This window comes from Lissotriton helveticus, chromosome 5_1 (genome assembly GCF_964261635.1).
Source record: "Lissotriton helveticus chromosome 5_1, aLisHel1.1, whole genome shotgun sequence".
NCBI lineage: Eukaryota > Metazoa > Chordata > Amphibia > Caudata > Salamandridae > Lissotriton > Lissotriton helveticus.
Window position 1 is genome coordinate 229,167,493 of NC_136065.1, and position 17,727 is coordinate 229,185,219.

Here is a 17,727-nt window from a genome sequence, read left to right on the forward strand (position 1 = left end):
GGCTGTTCGCAGATCGGGCAGTTGTAGGAAAAATGGCATTCGCGCGTGTGTATGTACAGCCAACTAACTATGCCTCTTCGGCGCGCAGTCTACGCATAGCGTGGTCAACAGCCAAAAGGAAAGAGGATACAGCAATCGTCCAATTGTTCATCCTGAAGAGGTGCCTGGTTGACCTGCACGGGTGGTGTCTGTGGTGCGTACCGCAATGAGGGGAGATGAAATCGGTCCAAACCCTGACATTGTGCCATCACTGTCCCGGTCCTTCTCGGGGGTGAAAAGGTGTGGTTGGTGTTCCAGGTCCGAAGCTGGAGGAGAAGTGTGTAGCTCAGTCACTGCCCGTAGGGCTTCCTGTCGTTCTCGCATAATTTGCGTGAGATCGGGTGAGCCCGAGGGTGAGGATGCTTGACTCTTGGAGTTGTCTGTTCGGGTGCGATTCATGCCTCGCCTTCTAGAACGTCGTGAGTCATTGTTCTGTCTCCGCTGGGGACCGGGTTTAGGGATCAACGGACAGTGGAATTCCGCCCAGTCCTGTGCTTCCTCCGCCGTGGTGAAAAATATGGATTTCCCGTTATGAAGCACCTTGAGGCGGGCCGGGAATAGTAGGGAGTACTGAAGACCATTTTCACGGAGACGCCTCTTAACTTCTAGATAGGTCGAGCGCTGCTGTTGTACCTCGCGGGCGTAGTCTGGGAACACCATGACCTGCTGGTCTTCCACTTGCAAGGGGCCCGCCATCCGGGCCGCACGGAGCACCGCATCTCGGTCTCGGAAATGCAGGAACTTGGCCAGCATAGGGCGTGGGGGCAGGCCCGGCTTGGGTTTCCGGGCTGGGACCCTATGTGCCCTTTCGATGGAGAAGAAAGCTGACCGCTCCGATTCGGGGGTAAACGACCTGGTCCATGATTCCATATAGGTCAGCGGGTCCGAGTTCTCGATACCCTCCGGCAGGCCCAGGACGCGGATGTTGCAGCGCCTTGAGCGCCCTTCCAAATCGATAGTGTGCTCCTCGAGGGCCGCCACTCGGCGCATGACTTCCTTCATGTCTGCTTCTTGCGTCTTCACCGTGGGCTGAAGCGCCGCCACGTTTCGCTCTCCCTCCTTCACTCTATCCACCAGTTTGCGGTGATCGTCGCGTATTAGGTTGATGTCCGTCGTCAGGGTGCCTAGACGTTCCTCCATAGAGAGCCGGGACATTTCGATAGCCGCCAGCACCTGATCCAGTTTCGCCGATAGCGTGGGATCAGCGTTCGATGTGTTCGCCTGAGTCCAAGTCCTTGTGTGCGGCATGTTCTCGACGGCCGTTTCAGGGACGGCGGTCGCCTGCGTGCCCCTTGGTTTCCCCATTGGGCTGTGGGAGAGGGCGCTGCGGCGTCTCGGGGTCCGGGGGCCACGGGTAGTTGGGTCGAGGGTCACTCCTGTGGGGGTCGAGCAAGCAGGCTCTTGTGGCAGTCGGGGCCCCCGGGGGTTCGCTCGGGGTCCTCCGGGTCGGCGGTAGGGCCTGCGTGGGTTCAAGGCAGCAGGCTATGGACGTGGTATAGGGCCAGCTGCACACTCCCTCCCCCAAAGCCGTGGACAGGCCGTGGCGGGGGTCGAAGTAAAGTGTTTTGCTTGGAGGGTTCCCGCGGGACCGTGGTGGTGAGGCGCTGTTCCTGATGCGGTGTGACTCCACCGGCGTCGCTGCTGTAGGGAAGTCCGGGGCAGGCTCGGCGCCTAGGCCTCTCCGGGCGCCATGCCGAGGTCAGGCAGCTCGAGTAGCAGTGCTGTCCGCTGCGCCAGGTGGGTCAGTGCAGCCTCGGTCCCCGGCCCACGGCGTGGATGTGGGATGACCGCTGGGGGTCTCAGGGGGGGTCCGGAGATCGCTGCGGGGGTAGTGGTGGAGGCCCCTCAGGGGGGAGGGGGGGAGCCGGCACTCACCACCCGTCAGGAGCTGCTCCGCTGCAGAGGGATCCGGGCGTCGCGGCGGTGATGCGCTGGCTGGCGTCCCTCAGTGCCCAGCAGCCGGACCGGCAATCGGTCGGGTAGAGGTGCAGGTGGGGCGAGGCTCCTAGGTCTCTCCGGGCGCCATGCCGAGGTCAGGCAGCTCGAATAGCAGTGCCGTCCGCTGCGCCAGGGGGGTCAATGCAGCATCGGTCCCCGGCCCACAGCGTGGATGTGGGATGACCGCTGGGGGTCTCAAGGGGGGCCTGGAGGTCGCTGTGGAGGTAGTGGTGGGGGCCCCCAGGGGGGAGGGGGGGGGAGCCGGCACTCACCACTCGTCAGGAGCTGCTCCGCCGCCGAGGGATCCGGGCGCCGCGATGGTGGTGCGCTGGCTGGCGTCCCTCAGTGCCCAGCGGCCAGACCGGCAACCAGTCGGGTAGAGGTGCAGGTGGGGCAAGGCTCCGGGCTGGCGTCCACCATCTTGTGCGCCGATGCGCATTCGTCGCGGCGAGTCCCGTGTCGCACAAGCCTTCAGTAATCAGGGACGCCGACCTGTTAAGATTTCCGCCGCCTCAATGTGTACGCGGTCCCCAGGGTCTCCGGACCGGCTGCGGGGGTGCGGACACTCAGGGTCTAGGTGGCCGGGGACGCGGCCGCCATCTTGCGGTCCGGCTCCTCGTCTCTGCAAACAAAGCTTCTTCCTGTCGGTACCGCACTTCAGCAGCGGTCACGACTCCTTCGGGTGAAGCCCCCGGTGCTGCCACTTCTGTCAGTTGTCGTTGCTTTGGCTGAGGCTCACGGCGATCCCTGGTAATGGGCAGGATGCGAGCCCGATCGCGGAGCCTCAGCAAAACGCCGCCGCCATCGTGGCTTACCAAGCCACGCCCCACATACTGCACCATCTTTCTCACTTAATTCTCTTGTGTGAAAAGACAAGAGTTGGAGCCTGCCTTAATGTATGGCTTGATATGTTGGATCTATTTCTGTACAGATCCTATATGAATTTGTTTTTAGTAAAGAGCTGGATGCAGCTGGTGGCCGCTACAAACAGCTTTGAAAAATTTTTGTTACATGAGGATTTAGGTGGTGCAGAAGCAAATACCTAAATAGTTGTGGATGCAGGACTGCTGATAGGAGTCAGATGGTGCAGTTCGGACCAGTTCAAGAGACCCACTTGTGTGCTGATGTAATCAGGTATATTAAATGAGAATCCTGACAAAAAAAGTTACGTATCTTCTGTAAATATCTTTTTGGTGGCTACTGCAACTTCCCAGACTCCTCATCTTGTGAATTTATCCAGACACTAGACAGGATTCAGAAACTTTCCCCCAGTACTAGCTGTCTAGCGCCGGCAGAAGGCACCAGACAACTCCACTTGCAGCTCAATCAACCAAGATGTGATGACATCTGGCCATATATGGCAGTCTGTTGTGCTGGTTTCAGCTCATTCAATCATTTTCACATCGTATCAAGGTCTGTAGAGAGGAATTGTAAAAACTTTACAGCAAAAGAACAGAAGAGACACATTTACACACATGAGGTTCTTATTGTTATTGGCACAAACACATCAGAGGGAGTGAGGAGCAAGGGTAGTGAAAAATCTGCAGCAAGATATAGTATCATCATAAATATAATTTCCAAAGGTAAATAACATTTTCTTCTTCTGGCTAAGCATTCACCAGATTATAAAGGAGTTCTATAGCAATACTCTTTAGAGACAGGATTGAGTAGCTCCAGTTGACCAAAAAAGTAATGGAATCAGTCTTGACAAAGAATTATTCACGGTGTCTGAACTCTGAGACAATGAAGACAAAGTGGTGCAGGGCAAATATCAGCCACTGGGATGCTCCTGGTGAGGGCAGTAGAACTGCCAGTCAGAGTACTTCTTGTTCAAGGTGTTACATGGCTTTATGCACAAGGTGTCTCACCAGGAAATCATAACCACCCAGCTTTTTTTGGCTCCAGCGAAGCCCACTAATTGCTGAAGATCGACTGTAAATTGTCTTGACTGGTCAATGTAGTAAGATACAGCAAGCCTAGAGTCCAAATCATGTAATCTCGCCTCTTTCATGGAGGTATAAGGCGGGTAAAAGAAGGAAGGAAGAGTGATAAACCAGCCCAGATAAAAAAACAGCAAAGGCAGATCTCAAGAACCACCTTTTTAGGAAATAAAATAGTTAAAGGTGGCCAGACTGAAAGGGCCTGTAATTTACCAAACCTACAAGCTGAAGTTGTAAGAATCAAGCAGTTGTGCTGGTTAAAATAGCAAAGCAATGATGAAGTTCAACACCACATCAAATTACATTGTGGAAGAATAAAAGGCATAGGAGGAAACAAAAAAGCTGCTGCTCTAGAGGACTTGAATGAAGAGGGTTGACATGGGAGGCACATGAAGACGGACAAGTCAGCAAGATATACTTTGACCTCACTCCAAGTAACAAAACAGATTGACTCTGAAGCAAATTTTCAAGCAGCCCAGATAACAACTGGCACGTCAGGTGACATTTAGAAGTTTTAAAAATGGTGCCACTCAGTGTATACGCATGCAGCCAAACTGTCAGAGGGCTGGAGTGAAAGGACCAGATCTTCCTGCTACAAAAGCAGGTCTATCGCATGAGGAAGCGAAAGAAGGGACTGAATGATGACTTCCACTAAATCGGTGTATCAAACTCTTCTCATTCAATCTGGGTTAATCAGGATAAACAGGTGTGCTAAATCATTCTGCACATTGTGCAGGAACTTTGATACAAGAGGAACTGGCGGGAATACTAGACCAAAACCCGCATCCAGTTGAACATGAGTGCTTTCCCTAGGGAGGCCGTCCTCCGCACACGACCATAGTGAGGCGTGACTGCTCCCGGACGTCACGCGCACGCCTTGGGTTAAACCAATTAGTACAATCACAACACTTGGCAGGATGAACTCTTATTGTCACTAAATTAATCTGAGCGTGATCCCCTGCCAGCTATAGTACAGAGCAGACAGGCATCACTTAGGGCTATGTGTAAAGCATTTATGCAGTACCAAAACGGTAATAAAGTCAAAATGCAAAACAATAAAAATACTAACCAAGTAAGGTAAATATAGTAAAAAGTAATCAACAAAATAACACCAAAATGATCAAATCCAATAAGGGGAACCAGGGAAATGACTTTTAAAAAGTTTAAGTAGAAATAGCACCAAGAAGGACAAAGTACCAATGGTAGCCAATGGTTGCGCTAGACCGGGACTTAGTGCAATTTGAGGCTGACTGCGGTGGAGCAACCAGGTTAGTCCTTGTCAAAGATTTTACCTTCTGGCCTAGTCATTAATGTCTTAATCCACAAAAGGAGTCAATTTCCAACATCCCCCGCCCCAAGACCTCAGGGTAGGCACTTATAGATTTACATGGTGTCAGGCAGAGGCCAACAGCAGAGCGCAGCCCAGTTCCAGTTGTCACTGGTCAGCTGGGTAGTTGCAGGAAACCCCTCTTGTAGCTTGCTGTATCCCTGTAGCTTGAGCAGGAGATCAGCATTATGACCCTTGGAGTACACTTATTTGTCCTGAGTACAGGAGGGAGCAAGTCCAGTTCTTCAGGGCTCCTCTCCGGTCACAGATAGTCCAGTCTCCTTCTGATCTTCCACAATTCCAGGACGTGTTCTGCAGAGGGTGCCTGGAGGTCCTAAAATTACCCGTGGCACCAGATAGAGGGTTGAATTGGGTATGCCCTGATTGACGGGGTAAAAGTTCCCAGGGTCAACCCTACTTACTTTGGGTCTTTTCATGACAAAACTCTTCTGCCACACTAAACTTGGGCTCGGAGGGCTGGGGTGTTTATGTGGGAGTGTACAATGGTAATCCTAGTGTCCTCCCATGTCTAACAGTAAAACAGTTTGACGCAGCCACAATAAACCCAGAGACAGAAGTCTGGTTGGACAAAGACAGATTCTTTCAGCAACCAGACAGTGGATTTACAAGAATTATTTTGGCATACTGTTCTCTCTCCTTTCAAGAGTGGCACAAGATTTAAATGTAAACTCAGCAGACCTTCCTTTCAAGCAGGATTTGACACTTAAGCAGGATTTGACACTGTAGTGTCAAAAAGGATGCCTCAGCTCCCACCCAGCATATTCTGTGAGCTTTAGAGGAGCCATGGCTGACTATTCAGGTCAGCCTATTGTTTGCTCCTAGGAGACATTTCACACCTATTCAAATGCTGCTAATTGGCTGGGAGTTGGAGTACAAATGCAAACTAGCCGCCAGGAACTTCAGACATGGAAAAGGTAACTTTCTAAAAGGTATGTTTCCTTAATATTTAGTATAAATCTGACTTTACCATTGAATTTGATTTTGAGAAACTATCAAAAATAGTTCTTTAATGTTTTAGCTAGTCCCATTCAAAAATATACAGTATTAGGATTAGAACTGTACTTCGATTTTTTGTTTATTGTTTTAACCTAGGACAGCTATGCCTGCCACAATGTAAATATATTTTGGGTGCTAATCACTGAAAGAGCAAGTGAAATTTCTACATGACGTACTTTTAAATAGCAAAAGATGGTCATTTCCTACGCCAGTCATCAAAACAAGCACAATATTTTTTTTTACCACTTAAATGCTGTTAGCCTACTTTGAAGAAGAACGCAGCAGCAATATTAGTTCTAAAAACACCACTGGTGATTGTGTTCTAGATAGAGCCAAAGATGCACAGATCAGTGCCTTAATAGGCGGCACCAAGGCTTGGGTAGTGCCCACAAAATTGAGCCATGTGATAATCTGAAAAGGCAGTTTGTATCTTGTGGAACACTAGGAATTCTGTGAGCTTTAGAGGAGCCATGGCTGACTATTCAGGCCAGTCTATTGTTTGCTCCTAGGAGACATTTCGCACCTATTCAAATGCTGCTAATTGGCTGGGAGTTGGAGTACCAATTTGCAAATTAGCCGCCAGGAACTTCAGACATGGAAATGGTAACTTTCTAAAAGGTATGTTTCCTTAATATTTATTATAAATCTGACTTTACCATTGAATTTGATTTTGAGAAACTATCAAAAATAGTTATTTAATGTTTTAGCTAGTCCCTTTCAAAAATATACAGTATTAGGATTAGAACTGTACTTAGATTTGTTGTTTATTGTTTTAACCTAGGACAGCTATGCCTGCCACAATGTAAATATATTTTGGGTGCCAAATCCCTGAAAGAGCAAGTGAAATTTCTACATGACCTACTTTTAAATAGCAAAAGATGGTCATTTCCTACACCAGTCATCAAAACAAGCACACTATTTTTTTTTTACCACTTAAATGCTGTTAGCCTACTTTGAAGAAGAACGCAGCAGCAATATTAGTTCTAAACACCACTGGTGATTGCGTTCTAGATAGAGCCAAAGATGCATAGATCAGTGCCTTAATAGGTGGCACCAAGGCTTGGGTAGTGCCCACAAAATTGAGCCATGTGATAATCTGAAAAGGCAGTTTGTATCTTGTGGAACACTAGGAAGTATTCTAATCTTAAATGTGGGGAACAGAATAACACATGATCTTTACATTAAAAGATCTGCCTCCAAGTGTCTTATCTGTGGCTGGGTGTTGAAAAGTTTGCTTTCATTTGTCAACCTCAGGTGCCAGCAGGCTGATGATGCTAACTGGAAGTGCAGCATGAAGTGCCTTGTCAGTGAAGCACAGAATCTTGAACTACTTTATTTCATTGACAGCTGGCAACTGAAGATTTTTCAAGGCTAGTGTTATATGGACACCATATCACAGGTCAAAGAAGAGCACACAGTTTCTACACTTTTTTACTTGAAGACAATATATTCCAGAGCCTTTGCAATGGCAGGAGACATCAAATTAGCCCATTGTGTATGTATGTATTTAAAATGCATAATAGTGCTGTTACCTACTGAACTGCAATAAATACTATTGATTTTCTCTAGATTCAGATCTTCGTTGGAAAAGTTGTGGGAAGGCGAAACAGAGGGTGGCAGGTCTTCACCAAACATAAAACAACTCGCCTCGGATGTGTTTCTTTCTTTTCTTTTTTTACATATTTTTGCAATTTTATTCAGTGCACCTTTTCCAAGTGGTAGAGAAGCTTTGAACTTTCTTCTTTGTTTTGGCCATTAACTTTCTGCTGGCAGAATTGCTTAATTTGAGCCGGTGGCTTGGCAACGGCACTTTATTGTCAACACCGGTGCTTGTGACAGTCTGCCACATGGTGGCACTGTCTGTTAAATTTAGAGATAAGCACAAAAACAGCTGTTTATTAATTCAATATATATTCAAAATGACTAATAATTGTCGCCCAAGATATTCTTATAACGTTGAGGGTCTGGAATAGTCTGAACTGTCACATTTTGAGGAGTGTGATGGTTAGTAGTTGTGTCGATACGGTCATTGGCAGTGATGGCAGGGACTGTAGGTGGTGCAAGCTGCAGTGGCCTCCTGGCGAGAGCCCTGGCACTTTTCTTTTCACAAATTAAACATTGGGTGGCAGTAAATAAACGAAATATGAGACTACGTTTCTTGTCCCAATCTCTTACTTATTAAAGTTTTTTACATAACCCATAAATTTATGAATGCATTAGTGCGCTTCACATTTCAGCAATGGTTACAATGAAAAGTGACCTGTTCAATTTACTAATAGAGGAGATGTTCCTTGCCATCTGATGGTTTGTAGCGAGTAGTTCAGAAATACCACAGTATGGTATTAATTTTGCAGTATGGATCAGTCTTATGGTGAGGGTGTATGGGAACTATCAACACAATAAGAGAATCCTTTTGCGGAAAATCTAATCAAAGTTGTCCTTGGCAGAAACGCAGAGAAGAAAAGGGGTGTAAATATAAGAGCCGTCTGCAATTTCTACAGCAGGATAACAAATCTGGAACTTCTCCAAAAAGATTTCCCTTCAAATTCAAAGCAAGTATTGACAAAATAAATGGTCCTTGCCAGGCCTGATGTTTTTCTTTTAATTAGTGATTACCTTCATTTTCAAAACCTGCAATAGACATTTAAAGAGTAAAAATAATTTTAAAAAAAATAAAAACCGCTGCTGTCTAAAGGTAGAGCACGCATGATTGCAAACAAAAAGGTAAAAAAATGACACATCGCTAAAATAAATGGATGAAAATATGAAACTATAGCAGAAAACAGACCAGCCTACCAGCGCCAGACAAGGTGGACTACTTTCTAGAAGGTGGTGCAACAAGTGCAGGAATGAAATGCATTCACTCACGGTGAAGAGAACCAATGGCTGAAGTGGGCAGACCCTCTGCTCAATACGGTAGGCTGTGATGGGTGAAAACAACATGTGAACAGACCAATGGATTAAGTCGAGATGATTGAAAGCTCTTACATGTGTTTGTTTTACGTTTTTTTGATCAACAAGAGGTTGACGAAACAGCTAAAGCGGCCTCTCTGCCACACCTAAATACGAACACAATCAAAGTGGGTACACAACACACACAAGAGAGGACCAGCTGCAAACCGGAAGGGGCGGGGAGTTGGGAAGTACTCCTGCGACGCAGGCCGTGAAGGTGTGCAGCTGAACCCCAGGCCGCGCCCCCTGCTCACCCCCTCCCAAGAGCCCTCTACAGACATCTCTGTGGTGCTGCAGGGCCACGAAGGTTACTTCACAAAACGAAGCAAGACTCGAGGGCAATGGATGCAAACAAAAACAAACTGCTATTGGAGAGGGGTCTAGTCACACATTGATACTCCTGCGCAGCAGTGCCGCGGGCCTGTCCGTCTGACCTCTGACCTGAGCAAACCTCCCTCCCACAGTGCATCAGAAGAGAACCCGGGCCCTGCTAGGAACAGACACCTCTGCTAGTGATGAACCGTATGACCTTGGAGGCGTGACCCATGACCCCAGCTCCCACCGCTTGCGTAAAGTGACAGCCTGCGCAGCACACACAGCCACACGCGCGTGAAGGGAGGGAGGGCACGTACAGTTCGTAGTTCTGGTCCTCGGTCTCCTGCTGCACCGAGAGCTCCTCCAGCGTGGCGTCGATGTCCAGCTGATTCGTCTCCAGCTGCCGTAGCAACGTCTCCCTCTGGAATGAGAAGGCGCAGTTCAGTGCAGTGATCGCCCGCGGCCCCCGCAGCCAGGCTACGGGGGATCTGGTAACAACAGGGCGCGCGCAGGCTCCCTTCCCCACCCGTCCGCCTCCAAGCCTGATGCATTAATTAGCAACGCGGAATCCATCACACTGCCCTGGCACTGTCACCCACGACAACAACACGCGGAGCAGCACAAAAGCATCTGCAAGCCTCTGCCACGCGCCTGAGACTCCAGTTCCAACTTTAACATACATGGGTTGGATTACTTACCAGTAATAGCTCTTCAGGGTCCACTGATTACTTCACATTATCGATACTTCTGACAGTCACGGTGGCAAGATCCGATTAACAAACAGAAGTGAGAGATGGGCCTAAGGAGATGCCTGTTTCTTGGGGCAGGACTAAGAGGCGCCCCAGCTGAGGAATGGAGATCTGCGGCTACATTTTGAAATTCTCGGCAGGAGTGTATTATAGAAGGGGCCACGTGTGAAAAATAAAAAGTTTTCTAAAATGGCAAAGACCCACACGTGTCTTGGACACATGAAGGATGGAGGGGCAAACAGGTGCGTTCGGGTGTGCAGTACAGGTTAAAAAAAAAAAAAGAGAAACTCAAGAGCAACAGGGATCTATGGAAAAACCAACCAATACGAAGTTCAATACACAAGGCATGCATCCGATTGGAATCTTCAACCTGATGAACGCAATTCATTTACATTAGATGAAACATGTTCCTCAGTGTTCTAATCAGTTTCTGCAAATTGGTTACTGCCCAAGATCACACATAGACTTAAAAGCGAAGTCCAACAAATCTATGGCTCTGGTCAAGCTAAAATGTACCAAGAAAGAGACCAAGGGCCAATTACGATGCGGTCAGAAAAGGCTCCGACCATCAGTCGGATCCTTTCCAATCGCATCATAATATGCCAGTCTGATTCCTTTCTGATGGCCTCGTTACAATGGAGGCGGGTGGAAAGGAATCCGAACAGTCATTCAGGCTGGCTTTCGACGGGCTCGGAGAGGTCGTCCGGCAGTTAGAATGCAGCCAGTAATCTCACGGGCAGCTCTTCCCGCCCCTTGGGATTACGAAGTCGGGTTCCAGCAGCCTTGCCGACATAGCAAGGCTGTCGGAACTCGACAGCAGGGCCTCCTTTGGTGCACGGCCTTTAGCTGCGTGCTTGCCACGGGGAGCAGGGATGAACTGCACCTCCCTTTTTACAATGGGAGCAGCATTCCGGCCGATTTACGACCGGAATATATGCTCCCCGTGTAAAATATAGGAATGCGACCGAACAGTGTTCAGTTGCATCCTAATGCGCCGGTCGGGACCACCTACTGGGTGTCGGTCGGTCCCATGACCAAGACTATGTCAGGTGGAGGAAACTCCGTCCGACATCGTAATCAGCCCCAAAGTGTGGTCTGATGAAGGTGTATAGGAGAAAGAGCAATAAACTCTTCAAATCACTCTTTTTTTCCTTCAGGCATTTACTTGCAATGATTCAAAAGTGCTGTGCTAACGCCATTGCTTAAATCAATGACTGAATGCTCTTCTATTTCTAACTATGCTCCTGTATATGAAGTCCCAATCCTCTACAAAACGTTCTGACAATTAAGACCTCATTTAAACATGGCGGATAGGATACTCTGTTACATATGGATGCGGATGTACCGTTTGGCGGATTACAGATGCGGTATAGGCTTTAGCACCTGTAATATGGCAGAGGTAATATCTGCTATGTGCCAATGGAGGATCTTATCCCCCTCACTCGGATTAAGGCCTTTGGTGTTCAACCAAGTGACACTATTTCACCCTCTATGACCTACTGAACCCACTACTTTCCAGAGCCTGCCACCTCCAATTGACCTTTCCTCTGCATGTGACACAGCTGACAATTGCCCCATGCTAGCTATACTTCCTTCCATAGGAATCACTGGTACAGCCCTCAATATGGTTACCTCTCCCATCTCGGTCTCTAACCTCTCCTTTTCTGCCTCCTGGTGCATCTCAGCCTTTACCAACATCCTACCAGTGACCAAACTCCCAGCTCAGTCGCAGCCACGTCCAGGCCACCATGTGCACCGCTTCCCACAATGATCTTGTGCTCGGTCTTCCTTCATCACTTATTTGCTAATGGCAGACATCTTCTCCTTTAAACTCGTGCAATCTCACCTCCAGCCTGGACTATCTCTTACCTACCAGGCAGTAAATTGCTCCTGGATCCCCCATGCATAACCTCAGACTAAAATAAGTTCTTCCCAGTATCCACTTTATGACTTCTAAAAACCGCCTCAGTCTTTTCCCATCATTCTGCAAGGTATTATAACATGTATTCTGACTGCAGCATTAAGCTGGAGTCCAGCACCTCTCCCACCATTGGGAGACAACTACTTACCGTGAAGGGAAACCTCACTCCACTCTTACACTCGGACTCTTTACCATGAGTTTGTGGGTAGAATAGATTCCAACGCAGTTGAAATGAAAAAAGAGAAGGAAGGAGGAAAAGGAAAACGGCATTGGGCGCCTAAGGCCCATTGGAAAAAGCTGCAGGCAACCGCTTCCTGGTGAAAATCTGCATCCTTCCACTAGGAAACCTCTGAAACGCAGTGGCGCAAGATACCTATGGACTGGCCCAAATGGCTAGCACAAATATGGCTGCAGAATTGGCATGAGGCGATTTGCTGAGAGTTTCCCGACACCGATGGAGGCTGGGACCGTGCACTGTGAACATGGGCAACACAGGATCATATCCTACTGGTAATGTAGCAGCTGCTAAACCACCATCACAGTCACCAAAAGACAGAGGTCCGAAGACCTAAAGTCTATCCCCCCAAGCCAGATAAACGTGCAGTACAAACAGGTCTACTTAGCCAATGAGCCATGAGAATGAACAAAGCAAACACAAGGAGAGGATGGAGGGAGTTCTGAAACTTTTCAGATACTCACCCCCAGGCACAGATCTGGGTTAAATCCATCATCAATCTTTAGCTCACTTTGCCACCCCTGTTCGGACCCATCCAAATGCAAATCAGTCTTGGCCCTGTTTCTCATGGGAACAGTCCAGCCCGAACTGCCAAGCCAACGAACATCAGAAAGATCCTGTCTTTGTTCCACTGAAACCCAGACAACAGGTTCAGAATAAAAGAGCAGCAAGTCCAGAGAACCACTCTGTTTATGATCCGCTCTGAGGTGCAAAGAGCCAAGCTCGCTTTTGAGCCTGGCCAGTAACACGGCCACTAGAAAAAGCTGTTTTCCATGAAAGAACCCTTACTTTGCTAGATGCCATTGGTGTGAAAGGTTTGAGTTTTAGCATTTAGAAAGACTAAATTAAAGTCCCAGAGGGTGGCAGAACATCGTACCATAGAAATTAAGTACACTAGGTCCATCAGATGTCTTTGGCGGCCTCACAGGTTGTAGGGAAGACCGTGCCGGGCTGTTAGAGTGGACTCTACAAGCTGCAAGGTAGGTCCACACGACCACTTTTGTTGTAGAGTGTCATAGTGTTGAGTGGCATAGAGTGGGGTGGCAAAGAATGGAAGACAGTGGGTTGGCATAGAGTGCTGTGGAGTGTCGTAGAGTGAAGTGTGGTAGTGTGACAGAGTGGAGTAGAGCGGCATGGAATGGAGTGGCGTAAAGTGGCGCAGAGAGGAAGGGCCTACAACAGCACTTAGTGAAGTAGTGTGTTGTAAAGAGGAGTATGCATGGTGTGGTAGTGCACTGCCATTACAAACAACACATTTTCAATTGAAATGATTGGTATATTTGCACTGACATATAGCTTCAGTGATAAAACTATACAGTGCACAAACAATGTGTGCAAATGGCATCCCCTAGTGTATTGATTTGTTTTGATTGTATTAAAATATTCATTTCCAGCACAATTTCCTAATTCTGATATATTTTGAAATGTTTGTACAGTTCATTTACAGACATTTAAACAAGTTGAACAACGTCCGGGCCCAACACTAGATGGCAGAAGTACGCACAGCATGAGTATCTGAGTTACACATGCCAAGAACTAGCCGTTCCTTTCACACCCCAGACTATCAGATACATTCTCTCACTTTGAAGTCAGAGAAAGAAAAGTAGACATCAACCTACCTTGAGAAGACCAAGTCTGACATTTGACCTCTGTTTGTGAATGCACAGGAAATGTGACCAGATAAGAACAACATTTTAAGGTCCGTTTACAGAAAGCAAACGCTTGTGAAAGCATAGAGTAAACAGACTAGGCTCCACAGGAGTGACTACCACATTCTGGACATCCTAAAACAAATAAAGCCAGAAAATTGAAAGCAAGCAAATGTGAGTTACAAACCACAAAGCCAATGGTAAGCATGGGTGGAATGCATTCTCAGGTCAGCTTTCAGAATGTCCCCAAGAAATCCTTAGCAACCAGACAGATGTGCTGTCTAGTAGGCTTTGATCTAAAAAAGAAACTGTGGCAGAAGGGACATCCCCGAAAAGAAACAAGTGCAGATAAGAGGGGAGAGGGCGGAAAAATCACCACAAGGCAAAGAGCCCCACCTAGAGTGTGTCAGTGTTTCCCCCAGTTTTCTGAACTGGGGTGGCTTGGTGAGCGAAATAACGATGGATTAAACCCAAATCTGTGACTGGGGGTGAATGTTTTGCCATTGTGCAACATTCCGTCCATCATCTTGTGTGTTTTGCTGTTCACCCTATGTGGGAAGGGTATGCCCAGACGTGGGCCCGTGCTCACTACGCCACTGGAGTCAAGCTATCCTGGCTGATGACGGCTGATAGCCAGAAACTGGTCCTAGGATGCTTGATTCCAGTCCAGAGAAGACCTGGCTAGGCAGTTCGGGCTGGACTGTTCCCATGAGGCACAGGGTCAAGACTGATTTGCATATGGCCATGTCTGAACTGGGGTGGCTTGGTGAGCAAAATAACAATGGATTAAACCCAGATCTGTGACTGGGGGTGAATGTTTTGCCATTGTGCAACATTCCATCCATCATCTTGTGTGGTTTGCTGTTTTGGTGTTTCCCCCAAAGTCACATATCCGCAGACTGTCTATATGCAGGTGATGTGACAAGGACATTATATCTCCCCCCAAACATTCTCAGGGGGTTAATGTTTCTCTTCATTGACCAGTGGCAGGACCTGAGCCCCTTGCTCTCAATAATGGATCCTGGGAGAGGATATTCTCCTGGCTTTGGTATCTACTCAATGGCCAGCCCAAATGGTGGGGCAACAAAGGTCTGATGTGTCTAATGGTGATAAAAAACACAGATCCAATAAAAATCATAGTAAACCAAACTAAACAGATTTCCTACATATTCGAAAAAATGTGAGTGACCACGTACAAAAACATGCCCTCTCGTCATCACTTACTCGCCCACTGAACCTGCATATGCTCTTACTACACTATGGGGGTCATTAAACGTTCATCAGGTGGTCTACAAATCCACTAGGGCGGTGGAGGTTCCACCTCTGCCTGCTGGAAACAAGATCTCCTGCCGAATAAAAAGACACTTACAGGTGGAATGAGGATGATTTTGCTGAAAGTACTACCAACAACACAGAGGCAGCACTTCTTCCAAAAATGTAATGCCAGTCTTGCAGCAATGTCATTGCAGCTGCTTGACATTGTTCTTTTGTATTTCAGTAACATACCCTAATTTGGGAATTTTATTTTTGCAATACTGATAAGAAGAAAAAAAGGGGTCCTGAGACACAGGCAGTTTTTCTTCCTGCCCATTGTAGCAACTGAAGGGTTTTTCAGGCCACAGACCACTCTGCCTTGCACAGCAGTCCATGGCAGGAACAAAATGTTTCATAAGGACAATCATATAGAGTGTGGACCTTCCAACACAGTGATCCAGGTATCCCTGTGAATTAGCCATTGGGAAAAGATTTTAAAGAGCGGAGCCAGATATGGTCCTACCATCGGACAGTTACCTCATGCCTCAATGAGGTGGGGAACCATTAACATACATTCATCTGTACAGATGCTTGTTTGCATCACATGTAAAGGAAAGATTAAAGCACTGTTTCCTGAGTTGATTTAACAAATGTATGCAAGGAAGTCTAGGCTGAGACAAACATTTTCCAAGCTTGAGTATATGGAAGTGAATACAATAACTACAATAAAGGGATAATGATATGGCCTGACAGCCATATGTCTATGTGATAAAGTCACCTCTTTACAATGTGCTAAACAGACAAAAGAAATCCTGTCGTGCTCTAACTTTGGAAAATGTGGTATCAGGCCTCTTCTGTATATACAATCAGATGCATACTTGACCTGTTTCAAAATGAGGCATAGGATTTATCTAGTGGTATTTCAACAAACAGCACTACAATACAACACTGAAAATGGAGTTGAGTTTGACTAAAACATTTTCAATTGGTAAGCTACAGAAATGAAAAAGCCTTGAAGTCAAGTAACTACCTTCACCTAATCGCTCACCCCATGGTACTAAAAGGCATTAAAACAAGGCATCAAGCTGCGAAAGGTGGATATCAGATATGAAGAAGAGACTGATGTGTTAAGGATTGGCGGTGAAACCAAGTAGCTGGAGTGACATCGGACAGAAAAGATAATTTAACTAATATTGTATTCTAGGTAGGAATGTGATTATTATATTGTTGCGAGTCATGTTTGGTGCACAGCTCTAAAAGTGCTTACTTCCCAATTGCACACTGACCACTGGGAGAGCTGCATGCTTCTGAAATCCATTTTCAGGCTCTCATATTGTCAACTTAACAGTGGGAAGCCGATGTCTCTGGCAGGAAGGTACTGCCCTGGACGAGCCACTTGGTGGAACTGCCACATAGGGGCGCGCTCAGTGTGCCAGCTGACGCTCTATTGTTCTTGGAATTCTCCTGGGAGAAGTCAGCTTTGTCCATTACAGGCTGCCCCTCCTTCAAGGGGCACGTCCATGGCTATGGCTAGGATATTTTCAAAGAAGCCAGAGACATGCATCCAAGCATGTCGGCACATCATGACCGCTATACTCATGGAGAGAGGTACAGGGTCCATAGCACCAAGGCTAAACTTGGATACATCAAAACCATCACTAACTAGGCCAGAATCGACTTACAGATGTCTTCCCGCTCGCTGGCCACTATAAGTTGGCCAACTACAATAGGGCATGAAGATATCGGCCCGGGAGGCAAGTGGTATTAGATTTTTCGTTGACTCTCTATTGGAGATTCTGTGGGTAAATTGTTCTAATTCTGCTTAAAGACGAGTGCCTGAACAACCAGACTTTCCAGTGAAGAGTGATAAAAGTGGGTGTCATATGGAGCAGGCTATGCCATCTGGCTTTCTTCATCTGGAATGCTGGATCTGAAGAGGGTTTCTTCAATACAGCTATGGTAGGATCAAGGAAGGCCTTATTGAAAGGAAGCCAGAGTTCAGTCAATGAGGAGGAGGGCTGCAAGATCCGAGTCAAAAAAGCTAGACTTCTCCTCCACAATGGGCAACATCACTTGCAAGGATTCAGACTTTCGGACCACAGTCGCAAATGAGGAAACTTCCTCTGAAGAAGGGCCAGAAGGATAAATTATGAACCCCTTCTGGTGAAGTGTCTAGCCACTTACATTTTGCAAATCCAAAACAGGCCAGCATCAGTACTGTAATTGTGAAGGAGGTTATCAGCCTCCGAATCATCATCATCTGTACATTCATAATATTTGTTCGACATTGCAAGAGCACTGAAGTGGACATGGAAAATCTTCTTCTTCCTGGCAGGTCTGACCATGATGAAGATACTTTGACATGGGAACATCAAGTACACATGAACCTTT

General features: G+C 47.2%; 1 protein-coding gene across 3 annotated transcripts in view; it reads right to left on the reverse strand.

Annotated features, from left to right (window-relative positions):
* The window catches only part of RABL6 (RAB, member RAS oncogene family like 6), a 418,930-nt gene that overhangs the window by 145,317 nt on the left and 255,886 nt on the right, over positions 1–17,727 (reverse strand). For all 3 annotated transcript variants that reach the window (XM_078642071.1, XM_078642072.1, XM_078642073.1), the window contains exon 8: positions 9,846–9,949. In XM_078642071.1, the coding sequence (XP_078498197.1) occupies positions 9,846–9,949 (104 nt within the window). The remainder of the gene's footprint in view (positions 1–9,845; positions 9,950–17,727) is intronic.